Source organism: Terrapene carolina, unplaced genomic scaffold (genome assembly GCF_002925995.2).
Source record: "Terrapene carolina triunguis isolate 2854851 unplaced genomic scaffold, T_m_triunguis-2.0 Scaffold84, whole genome shotgun sequence".
NCBI classification, from domain to species: Eukaryota; Metazoa; Chordata; order Testudines; family Emydidae; genus Terrapene; species Terrapene triunguis.
Window position 1 is genome coordinate 34,930,401 of NW_020664435.1, and position 25,125 is coordinate 34,955,525.

The 25,125-nt window shown below is 45.3% G+C and overlaps 1 protein-coding gene across 1 annotated transcript in view; it reads right to left on the reverse strand.

The window, feature by feature from the left end:
• Nucleotides 1-22,439, reverse strand: part of RUNDC3B (RUN domain containing 3B) — a 169,254-nt gene extending 146,815 nt beyond the window's left edge. The window contains exons 1-2 of the mRNA XM_026649339.1: nucleotides 22,336-22,439; nucleotides 8,823-8,938 (exon numbers count right to left, since the gene is read on the reverse strand). Of these exons, the coding sequence (XP_026505124.1) occupies nucleotides 8,823-8,938; nucleotides 22,336-22,439 (220 nt within the window). The remainder of the gene's footprint in view (nucleotides 1-8,822; nucleotides 8,939-22,335) is intronic.
• Nucleotides 22,440-25,125: the final 2,686 nt, after the last annotated feature.

Genomic DNA, 25,125 nt, shown 5'->3' on the forward strand with positions numbered 1-25,125 from the left:
GTACTTGTGGAGTCTGGTACTCTGAGCAGTGTAGTTGTTCAGGTGAGCACTCCTACTCAGAAAGGAGGCATCTGTCATGATGGTCGCCCTGGGTGTGGAAGGGCTGAAGGGAACCCCCATCATGACGTTTTCCAGGCATGACCACAAAATGAGAGAGTTAACTCTGGTGGGAACTGTCACCTTGGTGTTCATGTGGTCCTTGCTCGGTCAATAGATGGAATAAAGCCAAGCTTGTAGACACCACAAGTGGAGTCTGGCAAACAGTGTCACGTAGGTTCATGCGGCCATGTGGCCTAACACTGAAATACACCTGTGCTCTGTGATTCATAGTCTGCGGGTAATGCATGAAATCAGGTTGCGTGCTGTATGAAACCTATCTGCAGGGAGGAACGCTCTTGCAGAAACAGAGTACAACCACCCCTATAAAGTTTACGGTCCTTGTTGGTAACAAAATGGACTTTTCTTCATTTATGCAAATGCCTAGGGCTGCTAAAAGTTGCATGAGAGACCCTGTTGTTGACTTGACCTCCTGACAAGATTGGCCTTCCAGGAGCCAATTGTCTAGGTATAGAAACAGCATATACCCCTGATACCTCACCTGGGCTGCTACCACAGAGAAAACCTTTGTCAATACTCTGTAGCAAGCCCAAAGGGGAGGACCAAAATTGGAAGTGTTCGTGGCCAATCATAAAATGCAGGAACTTCCTGTGTGATGGGTGAATGTCCATGCGGAAATGTGCCCTTCATTTCAAGAACCATGAACCACATCCTTTCCTGAAGAGGAGATTATTGATGCCAATGTAATCATCCAGAATTTCAGCTTTTGAATAAAGATGTTGAGTTACCGAAGGTCCAGGATGGGTCTCCATCCATTTTCTTTTTGGGAGGAATATGGAAATATGGGGAATAGAACCCCCTCCCATGGTAATGAGGTGGGACACAATTATTGCCCCTTGGTGTAAAAGAGATTCCATCTCCTGTTGAACAATCACATTGTGAGAGTAGTTCCCAAAGGAGAGACAGAGGGGCTTTGTGAGGTGGGAAGGAGAGAAACTCTATGGAGTAGCCCTGATTGATAATCTTCAGAATTCAACTGTCCATAGTGATTGTGTTCCAGTTGTGGGCAAAGAGTGTAAGATGCCTCCCAAATGTCACAAGGGGAGAGACACAGGTCTCGACCAATAGATCAAAAATGGCTGTTGGCCAGCAGTTGAGAGAGAGAGAGAGGCAGGCTGTGGCAGTAGAGAAGGCTGAGAAGTGAGGCCTCTGAATCCTCTAGCATTTGCACAGAGGCTCAGTTGGCTGCTGGTAACAATGTGCATGAGAAGGATGGCCTTGGTCTATAGGTCTGCCTCTAGTATTTCCTCCTGGGGACTGGAATGTAAATTCCCAGGGAACATAGAGTCAATCTCGAGTACTTTAGTGAGTAGAGGGACTCGTCCATTTCCTCCTTAAAGAGGTTGGATTTGTCAAAGGGAAGGTTCTTGATGGTGTTTTGGACCTCCCTAGGAAACTCAGATGACTGCAGCCAGGAGTCTCTTCTTTATGACCAAACCAGAGACCCAATTTCTGGAAGCTGCGTCTCTGGCACCCACTGCAGCCTGGAGGGCTATTTTTGCTACTAACTTCCCTCTTCTAAAACAGACTGCAATTGGGCCCTGTCCTCCATGGGAAGCTTCTCTCTGAAATCCACAAACCTGGAATAAAGTCTTATTTCACTAACAAAGCTTAGCAGTCAGCAATATGGAATTGCAAGCCCACAGAGAAGACCTTCCTTCCCAGGAGGTCCACTAGAGTGCCCTCTACTCTCATAAGGAGCCCTAGAAGAAGAGTCCTTGGGCTTAGATTTTGAAGGCCCCTCTCCAAGGCACATGCTTGGAGGGGCACTGCTGGTCAGTTGAGGCCAATGTATGTTGGGGGGGGGGGGGGTCTCCCTGTCATGGATTGGAGAGGGGCCTTATAGCCTTCTCCATCAGGTGCTTTCACAAGCAAAGCTCCTGGGCTTCTTGAGATCAGGGTGGAAAGGAGCAATAGATATTGCACTTCATAGAGATACGCACATCACCCAGACTGTCCAAGCACCACTGATGTATCTCCTGCCCTTGCTGCTTCTCCAATTCTTGAATCCTGGGACTATGCCCATAGTCCCAGAGCTGGGGAGTGGTTCCTCAACTGGGAGAAAGAAATATTTTATGCTAACTATAATTAACTACTAAGATAGAAAATATTTGTAAATAGTTACATATTTTATCTTTGCAGATTATACAACCAAGTGAAGGAGGACATGATTCTGACTCAAGCCATGCAGTGGTAAGAAGGAACTGGGGAGGCGCTGACCCACACTGCCTCTTTTACCCTCTGTCTGGAGCACAAGGAGAACTACTGTGCATGTGCAGGCCAATGGACACTGCTTTGAAGAATTTCCAGACTCAGGAGCATGGCATGCATGCATACTAGGTATAGAAGCATGTGGAATACACACAGAGACTGGCACGTGACAAAGAATCAAGCTTTCCATGAGTTGGAGAGTTTCCAATATGATGGGATATATCCCAAAACACAGTTCTGAGTAGTAATTTTTAAGGAGGTATTCACTATCATGTTAATCCTCCTGCCTACTTCTAGCCAAAAGGATTGTATCCCAGAACAGTTCCAAAACATTGAGCCAGAATGTCTCTAGAACACACACCAATAATCTATTTTGGCAAAGCTCATGCCCTGCAACCTATGCAGGAACAGCATGAATAAAATATAAATTTTCTGTTGAATCAGCCTTAATCATGGATCAATAGTACAGTTTTTAATGTTTTGCAAGGCACTTCTCCATTGGCTAGGGTTCAAGGATATACACAAATCTTTGTGCCTGGCCTGGCACAAGCAATCTAAATTAGGGAGGGACTTTTGGGCCAGAAAGTCATAACAAGCTATAGCTGGTCAGGTAAACCTATGGCACTTTCTCCACCTCAACAATAATTCTGGAGTCTCTAGTGCTCCTAGAGCATCAGAACCAAATACATCCTTTGAGAAATGCTTAAGCTGCAGGTAATGACTTGCAGCTGGACCAAGTAGGTTGTATTATTGTTGGAATGGCGGACACTGATCCCCTGAGATCAGCTGAGACCACCAAATCATCCCGTTTTCCATTCACTCTCTTCACATTATTGGTTTCATATTGATTTTCAATCATGGGTTCCCTCTAAGGACAGCAATCTGTGCGAAAGGATGGAATTTAAAATTTTGAGACAAACTAGCCCATGCTTTGACTAGTAGCCAATATCATATGGGATATTTTATAATCAAAATGGTAATAGTGATGCCAGTATTCCTGCCAGCAGCAGGGGATGGACCAACTCCTGTTCCAGTAACAGTTAGGGAGGGATCTCTTACGTTAGGTTCTTGAATCATAGGGCTGCATTGCTAAGAATGGAGGCTATATGATAATGCTACAGATTGGGGAAATAGAAGCCTTTAGATGTTATTGGGAGTTGCAATTTGGCCTCCTATGCAACCCTAAAGAAATATTTTAAAAAGTTAATTAATTTTCCTAAAATAAAATGGAGGAATAGTAACTAGGAGAACTCGGGATACACAGTATTCTGGGAAGCACATTCATTTTGATAATATTAATTTTGCCCCAAAGGCTAAGGTTATGAGTTCTCCATAACTGCTAGTTCACTGCTATGGAGGCTAATTTAGCACTGTACCATTTCTTTTTTAAAAGATGCATATGCAGTAATACTCCCACAAATAAATGTTTTGGTGGTCTTCCACAAAACTGCTGAAGAGGGGGCTGTTGGAGCTCTGGTCTCATATAAACTGTCAATCTCCTATCATTTATATGCTATGAATTCAGGATCAGAGAGTAAGGCTATATTAAACTGCCAAGTACGAACAGATGGGGTTTGTCCAACAAGAGCCAAAGACCTAGCCGTACAGGCACATGATCTGACACCGCAATTGTTCCAATATGACAATCCATTACATCATGGCTTACTAAAAAGTAATCTAGATGAGAGTAGGTAGAGTGTACTGTAGAAAATCCAAATATAATGAAGACTTCTGCTTGGAATTTCTATGTGTGGAAGGCACCAATTTATCCAAAACAGGATCAAGTACTCCACTGAAGTCACCAGTGATAATAGGGAAGCAATGCCCCAGGTCTTCTTGGCTGACCTGAATGACATGAAAACAAATTAGGATCAACACAAGTATGGGTAAAGATACTAGCAAAAACAATTGTTGATGTCTCAGCTATCATCCTTAGCTGACCTAAGTATCCACAATCCTTATACTGAGTTTTTTATGCAACAGGATCACCACAATCCTTGCATTGGCGTTATAACAGCAACAGTCTACAACCCCAATCTAGCCTCCAAAGCTGAGCAGCCTCAGTCTCTGTCAAGTGTGTCTCTTAGAGCACAGTCACTTCAATCTTATCCCTTTACATTCCCAGAGGCACACCTCATTATCAGGACCACTGATTACTAGCAAAAGAAAGGACAACACACAAGGGTGTTTAATACAGTTAACTAGCAGCGAGCAAGGAGTATAGTGTAACAATTATTCAGATACCTTTCACCAGTCCTTCCCTACACAGCACTCCCAATGGGAAGGGACTATAGACTTAGGCGAATTACCAAGCTCTCCCATCATGATTCTATGGCTTCAAACAGTTCAGGGCCAAAACTCTGCTCTCCAGTGGAAGGATAGGATATGGACAGGAAAACAGGGATAAAAGAAGACCCCAGAGTCCTCCTTAGGCAGCAAGCCCCACTGGTGAATAGTTGAAGCAGATTATTTTACCCTCCAGGAAGAACTCAAAGGATAAACAGATTTGAATTGGATTGTAGTGCCTAATGGATTATCCCACAGAAGAGCAATAGGGCATCATCTTGGCCACACAGAAAGCTAAGGAGTTACCCCTTTACTAAGGCAAGTTTCAAAATTCTAACAGCAAAACTGAAAGGGGGGAAAATAGGGAGAGGAGTTTAATCCACAAGCCATTATTTCAAACCGTTGTTAGGAACTGATTGGGGAAATCACAAATCCATTTTTTTTTTAAAAAACAGGAGCATATAATGGACAGCATATAGTGGACCTGGAGACTTTTAACGGAAGTTTTCTGCCTCTTGAGGCTTTTGAAATACACAAGTCTCTTCTCTGTACTTTACATAAATAAGACTGGAAACTTCAGAGAGTATTTTTAAGGCCTTTTCACCTACCCATGTTCCTTTTTCGATTTTTTGCTGCCCTGGAGCTTGCAAACAGCATAGTTGTGTCTGATGGCATTTAGGAGGTATGGGAGTAGATGGGTGGTATAGAGGGCCAGGTGGAGCCAGATTGTGCAGGACGGCTCAGGAGCAAAAGGGAGCTGTGCCTTCATGTTCCATAGAACCACCAAGAATCCTCTGGGAGTGGTTATCTTGACGTGCTTAAGAAAACAAACTGGTGGAAGCAGGAACCTGCCCACTTACAAGACAACTGCTAATTTCCCTCTGACTTCAAATCAGACTAAAAATGATACCTTCAAAACTAAAAGTGCAATTAAACATTCTTCATCACTAGATTAGACATTCATTTTTAGTGCACAGCCACCCAATTATAAAAGTCATGACTGACTGATGCACAGTGACAGCAAGATCACCTTTTCCTGTGAGGTTAATAAGCAGCTTTTTATTAACTTAGTACACTTACTAATTAGACGGAATATGAAATTCACTGGTTCAGGGTATTATCATTTCACCTGGATGTGCTGTATACATGTAGAATTTCTATCACTGTATCTTGACCACCTAGAAATCCAATTCTTATTCAGTTAACAATGTTAAAAAACTAGTAGAAAACCATTACTGAACAAGAACAAATTTTGAAGTTGCAGTCAGCAATAAAATATTTTGAAATATTAAGTAAATTCATGTAATTGAAAATGTTATTTCACCACCACAACATGGGCTTCTGGGAAAACTGCAGAGACAAGCCAGCCAGAGACTCCAACCACTCTACCCAGAAACAGACAAAGCAAGGACTGCTGTACTGGAGGGTTTGTAATGGAACTGCTCAGTGCAACAAAAACACCACCACTCACAGGACTGCAGGCTGGGAACTTGCTGTTTTATTCAACAGCATCACAACCAAGTGTTTGTGGGAGGGCATGAGAGGGTGTACTCTCACTGACACAGGAAGGAGGGAGGGGTAGAGCATGGCTCCATCCCCTAATATTCTGCAATAACTGTAATGCAGTTAACCCCATGATGACCACTTTACTGTAAAGAGCAGCAGGTAAAAGGGGGCTCCCCAGACAGGGCCACCCTCCTGACCTCCAGGGAATAACCAAGAACTGTTCAGTGCTTACAGAGTTGGAAGGTCTAAAAGTGTTGTTTTACGTATCAAATATGCTCAGTTTATAAATCATTGAGAAAGAACTGAGAAACACCCAAAATGGCATTTTAAAGTTCTTTTTCAGAGTAGAATTGCACTTTCAGGCATATCATGACTCAGACCAACATTTTTTCTAATAATATTCATCGAAAAGCACTGTTTACGCTTTGAAAACCATGAACAACTTAACCTGCACATAGCACAAACTAGTAGTTCCAATTCCTACTAGGAAACAGTTTGTCTCAAGAAGTCACCACTACACAGATGGCTTAACTAGGGTTGCCAACTTTCTAATCGCACAAAACCAAACACCCTTGCCCTGCCCCAAGGCCCCCCTCCTGCCCCTTCTCCAAGGCCCCACCCCCGCTCAGTCCACCCCTCCCCCCCAATCGCTCGCTCTCCCCCACCTTCACTGGGCTGGGACAGGGGGTTAGGGTGCAGGAGGGGGATGCGGAGTGTGGGCTCTGAGAGGGAGTTTAGATGTGGGAGGGGGCTCAGGGCTGGAGCAGGGTGTTGGGGTGTGGGAGGGGATGCAGGCTCTGGGCAGCTCAGGCAGCTCCCATAAGCAGCGTATGTCCCTGCGGCTCCTAGGCGGAGGCGCGGCAAGGCAGCTCTGAGTGCTGCCCTGTCCCACAGAAACTGCCCCTGCTGCAGGGCCGGCGCTCAGGGCAAGGGGAATGTGCAGAGCCCTCATAGCCACCCCTGTGCCTAGGAGTCAGACATGCCGGCCACTTCCGGAAGCAACCGGGCATTCTGGTCGAAAACCAGACGCCTGGCAACCCTGAGCTTGACTCATGGTCCGGATTCATTTTATGAGAACCAGAGACCCTTTCTTTACCTACAGAAAGATTCTACTGTCCTTCAGATAGCATAAACACTTATTTCCCTTCTGAAAAAATATGGTTTGCCTCTTTTGTAGCAAGACGACGACAATACTTCCACAGGTCTTTTTACATTTATTCAATACATCCTTGTTATAAACAACTGCAGGAGTGCTTACAGTGTCTCTATCTTCTTCTCCTCCAAGGAGGGGTGGGGGAGAGGGAAGAGAGAGGTTTATGCTCCTTCCCTGGAAAGGGTGATTGGTAGGAGAGCCGCCAACCCAAGGCCCTACAAGAGGCAATAATAGCAAACACTCTGGAGTGCTTTGGGGCTGCCTTCCTGGGCCACTTCCTACCACTTTCTTCTCACAAGGCCGCAAAGTATTTCCCTTAAAGTCCAATAGAAAAACAACAAAAACAACTGAATTTTCAGTCCAGTTCAGCTCAGCTAGTAGCCTCATTTCTTGCACACTAGCCCCAGCTGCACACTGATCCAAGTTCCTGGGCTGCACCCCACTCGGGGTCTGTCACACTCTCCCTCTATCCAGGGTTTCATGCAAGCAACAGTCCCTGATCAACTCAACTATAGTCAGGCTCCTGGCACAAGACTCAGCCCCAAGCCCAAAAGAGAAAGTTCGCAGCTACCTCCCACTTTAGTCTCCACCCTGGACCTTCTCCTGCTGCTTACGAGCCCTTCCCTTGCAATAGGGCTTATTTGTGCCCTTGCTCAGGAGTTCTCAGGATAGATCTGTTTTCCTATGCTGTCTGTCCCCCTTTTGAGCTGTCTGGCTCCCTTTTAAAAGCTTCTCCACCAGCGAGAGAAGACTCTGCAGGTGCAGAGAAGCAGAATCTCCTGGACCCAGAACTGCTCCTGAAACCCTCCTGTCCCAGTGTGGGTTTATACACCCAATCACAATCACATGACCACTGCACGGAAGGCAAATATTGAATAGTTCAAAGTTTCATTATCTATTTAGAACAGGGATTTTCCACATGGAAATTGCAGCTCTGTAGGATAACTTTTGGGATGTTCATTAGGCATGAGACTAGCCAAGGACATTCAAGACTTGGATTCTACTGATAGACACAAACATTCAAAACAAACTGAAAATCCTTTTGCCCACACACTTCACAGAAAGACTTCTAGTGTTAGTTCTCCTGATCTGGTTGCGTGTAGCAGCTGCCATATCTTCTGACACTCTGAAGATGGGTTCTAGAGCAAGTGACATGATGTGATTACTAGCAATCTGACATTGATAGAAATGTAACTATACTTCAGTTTTACATCAGCAAAACTCAACTTAAAACACTTTGTTTCCATTTAAACTTTGAGCATATACACCTCTACTCCGATAGAACGCTATCCTTGGGAGCCAAAAAAATCTCACTGCGTTATAGGTGAAACCGTGTTATATTGAACTTGCTTTGATCCGCCGGAGCGCGCCCCCCCGCTCCTCCCGGAGTGCTGCTTTACCGCGTTATATCCGAATTCATGTTATATCTGGTCGCGTTATATCGGGGTAGAGATGTATTCACTGAGCCTAGTGCACACTCCATTGTTTTCGATTAAAAAAAAAAAAAAAGAGGGTATAACAACTGGAAAATCGAGAATTATTAATGTACCTTTCAGACGATGACTTAAAATCTGTTCCAAAATGGCTGCAAAATTATTAAATTCAGGGGAAGAATCATCAATAGTCTCAAAACAGGAACGATCAATCAGAGTCTTCACAGAGAACCTAGAAGAGAAGAATGGGATATCAATTTTATAGATAGCTGGTATAGAGAAACAAAACTAGCACAATTTTTTTTTAATAAAATACAAACTGGAAGTGATCAAGATGTTCAAGTTATAAAATGTATGGTTCTCATTTACCTAAAGTACAACAAGAAGTAACCTAGAAAATACTGTAAATCATCATCATCACTAGTCTTACACTTAAAGCTTTCATAGATTCACAGATTTCAAGGCCAGAAGGGACCAGTGTGATCAACTAGTCTGACCTCTTGTATAACACAGGACATAGAACTTGCCCAAAATAACCCCAGAGCAAATCTTTTAGGAAAAAAAAAATCCAATTATGATTTAAAAGTTGTCAGTAAGGGAGAATCCACAATAACCCCTGGTAAATTATCCCAATGGTTAATTATCTTCATTGTTAAATTGAAAATGGAAATAAGGTGTAAATTTATGTCTAGATTCAACATCCAAGTCCAATGGATCATGTTATATATTTCTTTGCTAGACTGAAGAATTATTACATATTAATTTCCCATGTAGATACCTATACATTGTAATCAAGTTGCCTATTAACCGTCTCTTTGTTAAGATAAATAGATTGAGCTTTGAGTCTATTTCTAATCCTTTAATCATTCTCATGGCTCCTTTGAACACTCCGCAATTCAAGAATGATGTTGATAAATTGGAGACACCAGAACTGGACACTGTATTCCAGCAGCAATCATATAAGTGCCAAATGCAGAGGCAGAATAACATCTCTACTCCTACTCGAGATTCTCCCATTTAAGCATCCGATCGCATTAGCTTTTTTAGCTGCAGCATCATACTGAGATAGTCAGCTGATTATCTACCATAACCCCCCCAAATCTTTTTCAGATTAATAGCCTCCCAAGATAGAGACCCCATGAGGTAAGCATGGCCTACATTCTTTGTTCATAGATGTATACATTTACTAGGGCTGACAAGCAATTAAAAAAAATAATTGCAATTTATTGCACTGTTAAACAATAATTCAATACCATTTACAGGGAAACCCCGGTATAAGGCGCCCTGCGATAACGCGAATTCGGATATAATGCGGTCATAAGGTGGCTCCGGCTGCCCCAAGAAAAAAGCGGCCAGAGCGCCGCCGAAGCGCCCAGGGGCAGTGGTCAACTGGCGGCCCCCGCGCCTCCCTGATGGTGTCCCCAGCAGAAGGTGGGGAGGGGGCAGGGGAAGCCCCCAGTGCTCCAACCCATCCCCAGCAGAAGCGCAGGGGAAGCCCAAGCACTGGGACACCCCCCGCCCCCACTGCAGCCCCAGGAGGCAGCCTCATAGCTTGGGGGGGGCACTCACTCCCCACTGCGGCCTCAGGCTGTGACGGGGGGACAGGGTGTCTCCGGTCTTGGGGCCGCAGCGGGGAGGACATAAAGTAGCAAATGGGTTGAGGAGCTGCAGTGGGGGTGTGTGGAATGGGGGGACCCTGAGTGGCACCCCAGGGAAGGAGCAGAAAGGGGTGGAACTGTGGGCGGGGGCCGCTGCAGATGGGGCAGAATGGGGGGGGCGGGCTAGCAGGTGGAAAGGGGGGGGCACTTGCTTTGTCCCAGGGCCCCAGGAAACCTTAATCTGCCTCTGGCCCTAAAGTGTTGCACCAAATCGCCCCAAACCTTGAGAGGCTCAGGGCCAAATCGCCAGCCCCTACTAGCCTCGCTGTCCAAGTAACACCTGAGGGCTCTACAAATCTAACCACGCTGCCCTTGCCGAGATGCAGGACACCCCTACCAGCATCAGTGACTCAGGCGCGCGCACACACACACACACACACACACACACACACACACACACACACACACAAAAAAGAAAAGAAAAGAAAAGAAAAAAGAAAAGAAAAAAGCGGCCAGAGTGCCACGGAAGCGCAAAAAAGAAAAGGGGCTGCAGCGCCGCCGAAGAAAACAAAAAACGGAATGTGCCTTCCCCACTGCCTCTTCCCCCCTACCCCCGCTTCTTCTTTTGGCGAGAAGAGCCATTCTCCTGCCCAGCTGCTCCTTGCTCTTCCTCTGCCCCTTGCACGTCTCCCCTGCTCTCCCCAAGTGTTTCCCTCTCTCGCTGCTTGGCTGAGAGCCCTGCTGCTGGAGCTGCACCCTTTCAGTTACTGTTATGGGCAGTTCGCAAAGGCAAGTCCTTTTCTGCCCAAGAGAAATTGACCGGCTTGAAACTGACCGGCTTGAAATGGTAAACCTCGCTATACCGCAACCCTGCATTTAGCGCAATTGAATTTTTTGGAGCCCAATCATCGCGTTTTAGCGGGGTTTCACTGTATTTAAATATTTTTGGATGTTTTCTATGTTTTCAAATATATTGATTTCAAGTACAACACAATACAAAGTGTACAGTGCTCACTTTATATTTATTTTTGATTACAAGCATTTGCACTGTAAAAAAACAAATCGCATTTTTCAATTCACCTAAGTACAGTAGAGCAATCTCTTTATTGTGAAAGTTTAACTGACAAATGTAGAATTATGTACAAAAAAACTGCATTCAAAAATAAAACAATGTAAACTTTTTGAGCCTGCAAGTTCACTCAGTCCTACTTCTTGTTCAGCCAAGCGCTAAGACAAATAAGTTTGTTTACATTTGCAGGAGATAATGCTGCCTGCTTCCTGTTTACAATGTCACCTGAAAGTGAGAACAGGTGTTCTCATGGCACTGTTGTAGCTGGAATCGCAAGATATGTATGTGCCAGATGCGCTAAAGATTCATATGTCCCTTGATGCTTCAACCACCATTCCAGAGGACATGCATCCATGCTGATTACGGGTTCTGCTCGATAACAATCCAAAGTAGTGCGGACAGATGCAGGTTCATTTTCATTATCTGAGTCAGATGCCACCAGCAGAAGGTTGATTTTCTTCTTTGGTGGTTCGGGTTCTGTAGTTTCCACATCGGAGTGTTGCTCTTTTAAGACTTCTGAAAGCATGCTCCACACCTTGTCCCTCTCAGATTTTGGAAGGCACTTCAGATTCTTAAATGTTGGGTGGAGTGCTATAGCTATCTTTAGAAATCTCACATTGGTGCCTTCTTTGCATTTTGTCAGATCTGTAGTGAAAATTTTCTTAAAATGAACAACATGTGCTGGGTCATCATCCGAGACTGCTATACCATGAAATATATGGCAGAATGTGGGTAAAACAGAGCAGGGGACATACAATTCTCCCCCAAGGAGATCAGTCACAAACTTAATTAATGCATTATTTAACGAGCGTCATCAGCATGGAAGCATATCCTCTGGAACGGTGGCTGAAGCATGAAAGAGCATACCAATATTTAGCACGCAAGTACCTACCTTGCAATGCCAGCTACAAAAGAGCCATGCAAATGACTGTTCTCACTTTTAGTGACATTATAAAGAAGAAGAGGGCAGCATTATCTCCTGTAAATGTAAACAAATGTATTTGTCTTAGTACTTGGCTGAACAAGCAGTAGAACTGAGTGGACTAGTAGGCTCTAAAAGTTTACATTGTTTTGTTTGAGTGCAGTTATGTAAAAAAACAAAAACAAAAATCTACATTTGTAAGCTTCACTTTCACAACAAAGATTACATTACAGTGCTTGTACGAGGTGAACTGAAAAATACTATTTATTTTGTTTATTATTTTTACTGTGCAAATATTTGTAATCAAAAATATACACTTTGATTTCAATTACAACACAGAATACAATATATATGAAAATGTAGAAAAACATCCAAAATATTTAATAAATTTCAATTGGTAATCTACTGTTTAACAGTACGATTAAAACAGCGATTAATCGCAATTAATTTTTTTTACTTAATCACGTGAGTTAACTGCGATTGACAGCCCTAACATTTACATTTAACCATATTAAAATGCATGCTGTTTGCTTGTGCCCAGTTTACCAAGCGATCCAGATCGCTCTGAATCAGTGACTTGTCCTCTTCTTTATTCACCACTCCAATTTCTGTGTCATCTTCAAACTTTAACAATGATTTAATGTTTTTTTTTCTAGATCATGGATAAAAAATGTTAAATAGTTTAGGGCAAAGAACTGATTATTGATGGATTCTACTGGAAAAGTCACCCACTTGATCACGATTCCCTATTTACAATTACATTTTGAGACCTATCAGTTAGCCAATTTTTAATCCATTTAATGTGTGCTATGTTAAAAAAAATAGAACGATATAATTATCAAAATGTTATATGGTACCAAGACAGGCACCTAATAGAAGTCTATTACATTTATCACACAAACTTGATACTATTATAAGTTTGACAGGATCTATTTTCAACAACCCCATGTCAATTTGCATTAATTACATTACCCTCCTTTAAATCTTTATTAATCAAGTCCCAGATCAGCTGTTCCATTATCTTGCCCGGGATTGAGGTCAGGCTGACAGGCCTATAATTACCTGGGTCACCCTGTTTACCCTTTTAAAAAACTGGCACAACATTAGCTTTTCTCCAGTCTCCTGGAACTTCCCCAGTGCACCAAAACTTATTGAAAATCAACATTAATGGTCTAGTGAGCTCCACAGCCAGCTCTTAAAACTCATGGATGCAAATTATCTGGACCTGCTGCTTTAAAAAGGTCTAACTTTAGTAGCTTCTGTTTAACATCATCCAAAGATACTAGTGGAAGGAAAAAAAGTTATCAACCTCATATGATGAGACTATCACCTGTTTTTTCCCCCCAGAGACAGGACATGAGTGTTTATTGAACACTTCTGCCTTTTCATTGATCATTCTACCATTTCCATCTAGTAATGGACCAATACTGTTGTCAGGATTCCTTTTGTTCCTAATATATTAAAAAACACCACACTTATTGTCCTTAACACTGCTGGCCATAGATTTTGCATTGTGTCCCTTTTCTTCCCTTATCAGTTTTCTACAATTCCTAACTTTGAGTTATATTTGTTATCAACTTCCCCCCCCCCCCATTTGTTTTTATGTAATTTAAAAATGTATTTATTATAGCTGTGTTCACTTCCCCTCCAAACCAGGTCAGTTTTTAAACCAGTACAACCTTCTTCCTAGATTGTGGCTTTTCGGCCATCTAATAAGGTGTTCTTAAAATGATTACCAATTATAATTCACATTTTTCTGATTAAGTTCTTCCTCCCAGCTGATTTGGCTTAATTGTTTTCTGCTTTGTGAAACTGGCCCTAATACAGCACCAAGTATATTACTGATCTGGACTTGATTGTGCTTGCATATTATAAATGTGATGAAGTCATGACCACTTGTACCTAAGCAACCTTTAATTTTTCGTTCTGTGATCAGTTTCTCTATTGGTTAAGAAAGGGTCTAAAAGAATTCCCTCTTGTTGGCTGCAACACTGAGTTATGAAACTGTCATCTCTAATGTTTAGAAATTCCAAGGATGTTTTAGTACTTGCAACGAGACCTCCATCATATGTCATTCAAATTGAAGTTCCCCCATAACCATGCAGCTTTTTTCCCCTATATAGTAGAGTTAGTCACTTAAGCTGGAGTCATCCTGTTCCCTAGTGTGATTTGGTGGTGTGTAGCAGGCACCAACTAACACCGCATCTTGTGTTATGTTTGCCAGAACATTGATCTGGAATATCAAGTCTGGTTTTCCTAAAGGACCTTTTGGGAGTCTCAAACACGTTGATGGTGAATTCTTACAGATCAGTTGACAGGGCAGGGATGTTTAATATTTAACGGACACATCGTTTCTCCAACCTGTTCTTCTCAGGAAAGAGACTGTACCGTGCCTAGCACAATAGAGCCAATAACATTTGTTGGGGACTGTAGACTCCACCAGGACACAAGCAATTACAATACTAATTTACAAAACCAAAAAGGAAATTATGAATTATAAATTTTACACTGCCCCAAGGCAATTAAAAAAACCTCCATTAAGTAAAACATCTGGCCCTGGTAATTTCTCTCATTAATTTTTATAGTCCTCTCAGATGTTTTCCAAATAATTGGAGAAACTTTTCACCAACATTTGGGATAGTAAAAGTAGGCAGGTGAAATGGGTCTTGTGTACGTCCATCTCACTGCTTGACTTCAGCCTAGAGCATCGTTGCTCAGAATCTTCAGCCTTTTCACATCCCTGAACAAGTCCCTCACATTTCCATCCTCACCCCTGGTACCCCCAGTCTCATCAGAAGTTTCTAGAGCTGTTTTATGCCACCTCAATCCCTCAACCCACCCTACAGGGACCAGGGTGGGGGTGAGAATCTGATCTGACTCCAGTTTAGTCTATATCCATCCATGAGATCTGCTTTAGACTCAGTATTCTTCAAAATAGGACTTTATAGTTTGAGAATTTTCATAGGCAAATTGCTGGGAACTTAAAATAAACTGAGTTTTCAGAAGACAGTCTGTTGACCCTCCTTCAAGGGCAACCAAAGGATCCTAGTTGCTGCAATCTACATTTCTGCTAGGAAAAAAAAAGGAAGAGATTCTTATTTCAAATTCATCCTTTCACCTTGTATTCCATTGGATTTCCTCAGCAAGACACCAGAGTCATCTCGCTCATACGATCAGCCTAACTGAGCAGTGGATCAGCTCCCACAATAGTGTGTGCGCGCATGCATGTGCCACACCTTCCACTGGATTTCCTGAGCAACACAGATAGCCCGTGCCACCAGACTAATTGCGCCAGATCACCATCAATAGCTAGAATCTGCAGGAAAGCTAAGCTTAATTTCTCTTCTCTGGGTTCCTCTGTGCATGCTACAGTGGCCTAGGCTAGATTACCACTTTATTGGGTCTGCAGCAATTTTCACAGTGCAATGCAGATGAGAGTGTTCTTAGTAGTTTATACCACTAGCCAACCAGCAGACAATTCAAATGGATGTAATCTCACAGAAAAAGGTCAGTATTAAGGAAAAAAGTATTCTAAACATGGTAGGGTTACCATATTTCAACAATCAAAAAAGAGGACGGGAGGAGCCCCGTCCTAGCCCCGCCCCCGTCCTGCCCTAGCCCCGCCCCTACCCCTTCCACTCCCTCCCACTTCCCGCCCTCCTCAGAACCCCCAACCCTCCCCCTCACTCCTTCTCCCCTGACTGCCCCCTCCTGGGACCCCTGCCCCTAACTGCCCCCCAGGACTCCACCCCCTACCTAAGCCTCCCTGCTCCTTGTCCCCTGACTGCCCCCTCCTGAGACCTTCCCCCCCATCCTAACTGGCCCCCTAGGACCCTACCCCCTATGTGTACCCTGACTGCTCCAACCCTTATCCACACCCCCAGACAGACCCCTGGGACTCCCACGCCCCATCCAACCACTCCCCGCTCCCCCAGACAGCCCCCCCCGAACTCCCGACCCATCCAACCCTGCTCCCTGTCTCTTGACTGTCCCCTCCAGAACCTCCCTGCCCCTTCTCCGACCCCTTGACCTCAGAACCGAGTGCTGCAGAGCAGTGGGCTCGGCAGCAGGGGACGGGGGAGCAGGGGGAGGAGCTCCAGACTGCCGGAGGCCCGAGGCGAACGGCCGGCCGGCGATCTGCGAATGCAGGGAGGGGGAGGGAGGGAGAGAGAGGAGGGGAGTGGTCTCAAGTTGCAGGGGAGAGGAGGGGGAAGTGGAGAAGGGGCTCTGGCTGTCAAAGCCCCATGCGAGGCATGATCCGGCCGGCTGCCCTGTCAGCCGCACGCGCTCTGCATTGGGGGGAAATCCGGACATTTACAGATTCCCCCCGGACGCTATTTTTAACTCAAAAAAAAGCCGGACATGTCCAGCAGAATCCGGACGAATGGTAACCCTAAAACATGGCATAGCTGTACCACCACTGCAACAGTCCCTAGCTGCACACAAATGTCCTTTAAGCAAGAGGTTCCCAAACACCAGTGCTTCTGTACAGCTCTTCTAGTATCCTATGATTTCAACCTTTGAGGACATCATTCTCTTCCTTCAGGGTAGTCATGGACTGGGCCAGCAATAAATAGCTGTAGATATGGTTGCATTTTCCAACCTGCAGAAGACCTTCTGAGTCCTTATTAAGATGTTTAAGTCAGAAGGAGACCTGGAAGATTATCACCATCTTTTCCTTGCAACCTCTTCTATCCTTGCAGCAGGATGAGAAGGAATTTCTCCCAAATTTCTTAAGTCAACTGCAACAGGGCTCAGGAACCTTATTTGGGATATATCCAGGCCAAGAGGCTTAAGTTAATAATGTCTCAACAAGAGAGGATTCTAAGTTTAGAGATTATTTTAAAAACACGGAAGGAAGCTGCTAGACATTTATAATTGTGATGTTTTTGCTGCTACACTATTATTCTTCTTCACTATCACCTTTCAAAGGGCCAGAAAAAAAAAAAAAAGTCAGGTAACTAGTACATACATACTGTGGAAATTTTCCTCTGTTCTTAAGTGAGCTGAAGCCACACTAAACACTGCCAGCTTCCCGTCACATCAGTATTTTGACTTTATACCGAGAGGTGACAAGTTGAGATTCCGTAAGCCATGAAACTTGATTTACCATAAAGGTAATTCAGGATCAATGTTACCAAGTTTCAATATTTCTGATTCACATAGTACAAATGGGAATAGAGTAATGTCTTGGCTACTATCAGCAAACTCAGGAAGTCCTGCATCAAAGCTACTTATCTCAGGCTGAAAAGCACAGATGGCTTAATTTTTCCATGGGACAACTCTGTCTATACTGGACAAACAGGGTTTGAGTTATGATCCTCACTTCAAGGCTTCTGAGTATTGGGGGGGGGGGTCCAGCTTTGTGAGGCAGCTCTGAGCCAAGATAATATATCAAAAGTTCAATACCTTGACTATCAGGATTGAAGCAGCTAGAATTGATGGTACCTAGCAAGGAGGCATGACAAACAATGATTATTCTATTTAACATATGCAGTGTTGTTGTAGCCATGTCAGTCCCAGGGTATTAGAGAGACAAGGTGGAAGACCAACTTCTATTGGTGAGAGAGAGAAGACTTTGAGCTACAGAGCTCTTTTCCAGGTCTCATTACCTCAGCCACTTGTGTCTCTATTCTATTTAATAACAGTCACAGAACAGATCTCACCTTGGAAACACAAGCACCATGGAGCAGTACTTGCCCACTGTACCTTGCCTTACATGCAACAGCATTAATTCTGTGAAGAAGCATTGTTACATCAACTCCTGTACATGGAGTTTTAGCTTTGTGATGCAATTCTGCTCAAGAGTCACCAGTCTTGAGCTCTGAAGCATCAAAGCTACTTGCACCAATGTGTGGAAATGCAACAGTATCTCAAAACAACATTTTCACAAGAAATTGGAATTTATGCACCTTATTGCTTATAGTTGAGGCTCTACACCAATGCCACTTACCTTGAACTCCATGGTCTTGAAGTATCCTTGAATGAAAGGTGGTTCTGTGTTTATATATGGACTTTGGATCCAAGGGTGGTTCATTGCTGATGTTCCTGTCTGCATTGAAACCTCTCTCTACAGAGCAGAGATGTAAGGCTGCATTTCGGATGCCAGCTAGGCATCTGCTTTAAGACAAACATCTTCAATGCACTCTAAGCATCTCAATGTAATATACTTAGAATCCTCAGCTGATACCATTTCAGGGGTTCAATGCACCCTGTGTCAAAGAGTTGATCAACTTTGGCACATGGTTTTCACATTCAAGAGAGGAATCTATACAGATATCCCAAACCTTGATGCTTTTCTTTGTGGAACCTCTAACAAGAAGTGGTGTATGGGCACACTATGTATACTGGAACAAACATCTATACTGAGGCAGATACCTTTAGGATAATCCAAGCAAGCAAACAGGAGTCTAATTTTTGAAGGCCCTCTCCAGAGAGTTTGAGTATTGTGTCCACGATAGGGAGAGAGACCCCAATATAATCCTGTAAAACTCTTCACCGCTGAATATCACTTCTGTTTTATCTTCCCTTTATAGATTTGAGATAAGAACACAGAAGACAATCTCCACCTTATAGGGGAAAGTTGATAACTTTGTCAAAGAACTTGATGTTTCCAGCTGGGCATCAAGGCTGTGAAATCTCAACACATACTGAGACAATATTACCAGCAAAGCATTGAGGCTATTAACAGATCTCCAAATTTTAAACACACTTAAAATTATATGATGGTTTTTAATATTTAAGTTGTCTCCCCGCAACCTTTTCAATTTATTTGAAACAAACCGTCCCTTGCAAAACTTTAAATGTTCAGAACTATACATATATACCACTACAAGTAGTGGGGCCTAACTTTTACAGCAGGAGGCGAGAGAAACCTAAAGACTACTCTGCCTGAAAATTCTCAGACCAACCCTATGCACCCTATTGTGATCATGGTAGAGAGGAGTCAGCCTGTTTGGGGAAGGAATTGTTTTCATGGGCCTATGCAAAAATGTGAGGGTCAATAGTTATTTTCTTATATGAAAATAATGTGACAGTACTATCTTATCTGACTGTGAGCCTGCATGTGTCATAATAAATAATATCTACAATATTAAAAATCAGATTTTAAAAGTCTCTAAATGACTATGTAATCCCTCTATATTCTGTGTTAATTAATGAAGAACAAGCATAGAAAAATTGGCAGTAAAAAGGGCAAGTAAAAATCCAAATAATGCAGATGACACTTTAAAAAGACCTGCTGAAGAAATACTAAAGATTTTGCTGAATGATAATTTGAAGAAATCTTCTCTGGTAATCACAAGAGAAGGCTGCAGATCACAATGCAGAAGAATCTCTTCCTTGCAGGTTCTGAGCTTTCCACATTTGATTCAATCATCTCAGGGTACACTAATGGCACCATTTATACCAACAGTATTTCTGATTGTCTCAAACATATTACAGTCAGCTGCCTGATTTGCTGCTTTGTAGTTTTTTAGTGCATGCCTACTGAAGGATATGCTACAATATCAGAAAGGCTTAATAATTGCAGATGGGTTTTGATTATTTCCATAAAACTACTCCTTGCCTTTTTCTTTGAAAAAGCTCAAAAGGATAGAATCAATCAGGAACATATACCAGCTTTAAAAGTGAACACACACTCCTCTCTCCCAAGATTTAAAGTTTGTGGAAAATGTTAATTTTTAGGCTTGGTGATGTTATTCTAGCTGTAAGCATTGTTATTTTAGAGAGTGACTATAGGAAGGTAGGAATCACTCATACACTGCTGTTGCTGACAATTTATATTGCCTCAGTTTTCAAAGATTTCTTTGCCTATATTGGAGTCACTTTTAACTGTCTCAACACAGAAACATTAAATATCAGCTAAAGAAAACCATTCTCCAGTAGAGAGTAGGCAGGGCCGGCTCTAGGCACCAGCAAAACAAGCTGGTGCTTGGGGCGGCACATTTTTAGGGGCAGCATGGCCAGCGCCAGAATGCTGCCCCTAAAAATGTGCCGCGGCCACCCTAGCTCACCTCTGCTGCTGCTGCCGCTCACGTGCCGCTACTCGCCCTACTCGCAAACCTGGGAGGGAGGGGGAGACTCCGAGTGGCCGCGGCGGGGGCGCCGCTTCTCCCCCTACCTCCCAGGCTTGAGAGCCTGGGGGGAGGAGGCAGGGAAGGGGCGGAGTTGAGGCGGGGTAATTAAAAAACGGGGGGGGAGGGGTGGCCAAGATTTTTGCCGCCCAAAGCCAAAACAATCCTAGAGCCGGCCCTGAGAGTAGGAAATTTTCCACAACACCAGGAGAGAGATCTAAGCCATCACTTTCCACAGAATGTAAGCTGCCTTTTTTTTTTTTTTTTTTTTTTTTAAGTTTTTCTAGCATTTATGGTTGCAATAGTAACCAGTGAACTTCGATCCTAAGTCTATGAGGAGGCAAGCCATGTTAGCACCTCTGCTGCTTTCCCAACAGCCAAGTGGAATTGACAAGACTGGAGAATTTCATTTCTGCCACTTGAAACCCGATGGGCAACCACAAAACTGACTAGTTTCTTACCCACTTTATTCATTTCGCGTCACTTGTCCATCCCTGCGTGAAAGCTTCAATTTGTAAAAGTTATACTATAGATAGAGAATAATATTTGTATATTAGAGATACTACAGTTAAATATCTGTTCAGTATTTATAAAGTAATATACTTATTTTCAATGAGTTAAAAGTCATTACAGGGCATTTTAGTCAATATTCAAGTTAATCTATTTGATGGCTCTACATTATATTGATAGGGCTAGGAATTCACATTCAAAAGCATTTTTGTACTTTTACTCAAGGTTTCCCATGATTTAATAGGTAATAATTCACGTGTGGAAAAAAATAAGCTACTCATTTACAAGACTAGGACAGCACCAGAAGAGCTGTTGAAATGTGTGAAATAATACATATTTTGGAGTCATACAGAATCATGTCAAGTCTATGCTTTCACAGAAGAATTTAAAAATATTAGAAACGCATACATTACTGGTAGATTTGGCATCAAAACTTAAATCCAGACTCACTGTTTTTAATGGACCCATTCCTGTAATCATCTATTGCAATTATCTTTAAAAAGTAGGTAAAAATATATTTGTATTATATGTACAACACGGTAAATAAGAGAGCTTCAACCTTTACTTTAAGTTTTATAGATGTAGTGGGTATAAAAATTAGAACCGTTAGTTAAAGGTATTATTTTGCATGGAGAAATTCAGCTGTACCTCACAACATATAAGATACCACATGGAGGAAAGCCTAAATGAAGACAAGACTTGAATTAAACATCCTCAAGAGTTTAAAATCCATCTTGGTTCTTCCTTCAACTGTTGTGAACGTACATAGAGATTTCGCTGTATAATGTGAATATTTATTAGTTCTAACAAGTATATTTTTGGCAAAAAACAAACCTCTTGTTTCAAGCTACCAGTATGAACTAGTCCCAATACTTTGTTTGAATAGCGTTACCCTTAGAGTCAGGTAAATACACACACTGCCTTGTAAAAGAGAAGAAGAATAAAGCCAGCAAGCAATTTATGCCGGATCCTTGGGTGGCTGCTAAACAGCCATTTTTAAAGGCGCTGAGTCAGGAGGGAGACTCCCATCCTTCGTTTTTAATCCTACTGCAGCCACAAAGCCAGGCACCACACACACACAACAGGCACTGAGGGCAAGCGCACAGCCTGCCATGCTGCCAGGGGCCACCAAAGCCCTGGGTCAGGTCACGCGCAAAGGCTCCCGCGCTAAGCCTTACGGACACACACGCTGCCCAGGGCGACGGGGACCAGCCGCCGGCCCAGAGCCAGCTGCGCGGCGAGGGGCTGGGATCCAGAGGGCGGAGCGGGGCATTCACCTGCACGCGGCGGGGCGCGGGGGTGGAAAGCGATTTCAGCCGCACAGACTGGGGCGGGCACACTCCGGCGCTGGGGGCAGAGCTGCGGGGGCTGCGCGGGGGTGGGGAACTCGCCTCCCCAGAGGGCGGGCACGAGACGGAGGCAGAGCGGGGAGGAGCCGCGGGGCTGGGGAGTCACCTGCAGACGGTGATCAGGTTCCTCCTCTCCACCGCTGCGTTGCGGGACTGGACGCTCTTCCTACGGGCCGAGACGTTCAGCCCCCCAAGGCTGAGGGAAGCCATCGCCGCGGGAGGCAGGTGGAGCCGAAGGGGCTGGCGCGGAGCCTTTGTTCCCGGCCTCCTGCTCTCCGGGCTGCCGCCGCCGCCACAGAGGAGGACGAGGCCCCCGTGTCTCCCTCGCCTGGTGCCGGTGTCCGAGCGGCAGGTGTTGCTGTGCATCCGGCCGGCGCAGGGAGGGAGCCGGGGTCCCCCGCCCTCGGCAGCCGGAGCAACCGCGGCGCTTTAGAGTCGCAGCTGCCAGGACCGCAGAGCACCGGCTCCGCCAGCCAATCAAAAGGCAGGAGGAGGTGGGGCACAGGGCGGCAGATGCTTTAAAGGGGCGCGTGCGCTTAACGGAACCAACTGTCAAGTGCGCGAAGATGCGGCGTGGGGCGCGTGGGGCATTCGGCGAGGAGGCGGAGCCGGGACACCGCGGGGGCGGGGCGTCGGTAGGAGGGAGGTGCGGGCTATGAGGGGCACCTGCCAGCAGAGAGTAGGGAGGAGAGGTTGGGGGGAGGCAATGGGGGGAGGGAGCTGTAGGGCAAAGACCCCCACACACATCCCAGGTGTGAAATATGAAATTCCTCACTGGTCCTCAGCAGCCTTGAGGCCATAGGAGCTGCCTGTGCTAGCAGTGATTTAACTGATGAGGCAGAGGATCTGCCAGGGCACACTGTCCCAATCTGGACTGCCCCCACCTGCCTGGGAAGGCCAAACTGGCCCTGGAAACATTTGCACTCCTGCCTCAAATGAACTGCCATGACCTAGAGGCAGGGCCTCAGGGACAGAGCCCTTGGACTCTTTGTCATCAGGGCCGGCTCCAGGCACCAGGCAACCAAGCTGGTGCTTGGGGTGGCACCTGGAGGGGGGCGGCGCGGCGCTCCGGCCGCTGTGGAGAGCGGGGCCACAGCCGGGCTCGCCGCCCTCCCCCCCGGCGCTCTGGCCACCGGGGGGAGAGCCGAGCCCCAGCCAGGGCATAACGCCCTCTCGCCGCCCTGCCCCCGGCGCGCTGGCCGCTGGGGGGAGAGCCGAGCCCCAGCCGGGGCTCGCCGCCCTGCCCCCGGCACTCGCCGCCCTGCCCCCGGCACTCTGGCCGCCAGGGGGGAGAGCCGAGCCCCCTCCGGGGCTCGCTGCCCTCCTCCCAGGGCTCCGGCCGCCCTCCCCTCCGGCGCCCTCCCCCCGGCCGCCGGGGGAAGAGCGGAGCCCCCGCCGGGGCTCGCCGCCCTGCGGCCAGAGGCTTTTTTGCCTGGGGCGGCAAAAAAGCCAGAGCCGGCCCTGTTTGTCATGGTGTGCCTAAGGCCCTGTCTGGTCCTGTGGAATTACCTGTTCAGACCAAGCTTAGTGAGCCAATATCCCTGGTCTACACTAGGCTTTTATGTCGAATTTAGCGCCATTACATCGAATTAACCCTGCACCCGTCCACACCACGAAGCTATTTAGATCGACATAGAGCTCTCTTTAAATCGATTTCTGTAATCCTCCCCAACGAGAGGAGTAGCGCTAAATTCGAAATGGCCATATCGAATTAGGCTAGGTGTGGATGGAAATCGACGCTAATAGCTCCGGGAGCTATCCCACAGTGCAACACTCTGTTGACGCTCTGGACAGCAGTCCGAGCTCGGATGCTCTGACCAGCCACACCCCGGGAAAATTTGAATTCCTTTTCTTGTCTGGGCAGTTTGAATCTCAGTTCCTGTTTGGACATCGTGGTGAGCTCAGCAGCAGTGGCAACGATGCAGAGCTCTCCAGCAGAGGTGACCGTGCAATCCCAGAATAGAAAGAGGGCCCCAGCATGGACTGATCGGGAAGTCTTGGATCTCATCGCTGTGTGGGGCGATGAGTCCGTGCTTTCAGAGCTGCGCTCCAAAAGAAGGAATGCTAAGATCTACGAGAAGATCTCTAAAGCCATGGCAGAGAGAGGCTACATCCGGGATGCAACGCAGTGCCGCGTGAAAATCAAGGAGCTGAGACAAGGCTACCAAAAAACCAAAGAGGCAAACGGACGCTCCGGATCCCAGCCCCACACATCCCGTTTCTACCAGGCACTGCATTCCATCCTGGGTGCGGCCGCCACCACTACCCCACCCGTGACCGTGGACTCTGAGGATGGGATATTGTCCGCGGCTGGTTCCTCGTCGGACATGTTAGCGGACGGGGAAGATGAAGAAGGAGATGAGGAGGACGAGGCAGTCGACAGCGCTGGCACCGCTGATTTCCCCGACAGCCAGGAGCTCTTCATCACCCTTACTGAGATCCCGTACCAACCGTCCCCATCCCTTACCCCGGACACAGAATCAGGGGAAGGATCAAGCAGTAAGTGCTGTAAACATGTAAACATTTATTTTTAACAGAACGGGAATATTCATAATATTAACAATGTGTTTTTACCAAAGTGCTTTAAACAAGTAAAAAATTATCTGCTACAAAACTGGAATATTTACAATGCTAACAAAGGGTTTCTCATGATTTCTCTGCCTTAGGCTCTTCACAATTTAGTCCCAAGTATTTTAAAAAAATTTTACAATGTCCGGTACTTCATGATTCTGCGGCCCAAGACGCTCCACTCTATAGTCCCAGTGCACCTAGGCGAAAATCCGGTTAATATGGCCGGGGATTGATGAGAAATCCTCATAGGAGAACTCCTCGTAGGTCTCATGGAGGTAGATTTCCAGCCTGTTTATCAGGTTCCTGGGTAGGGCGATCTTACTGG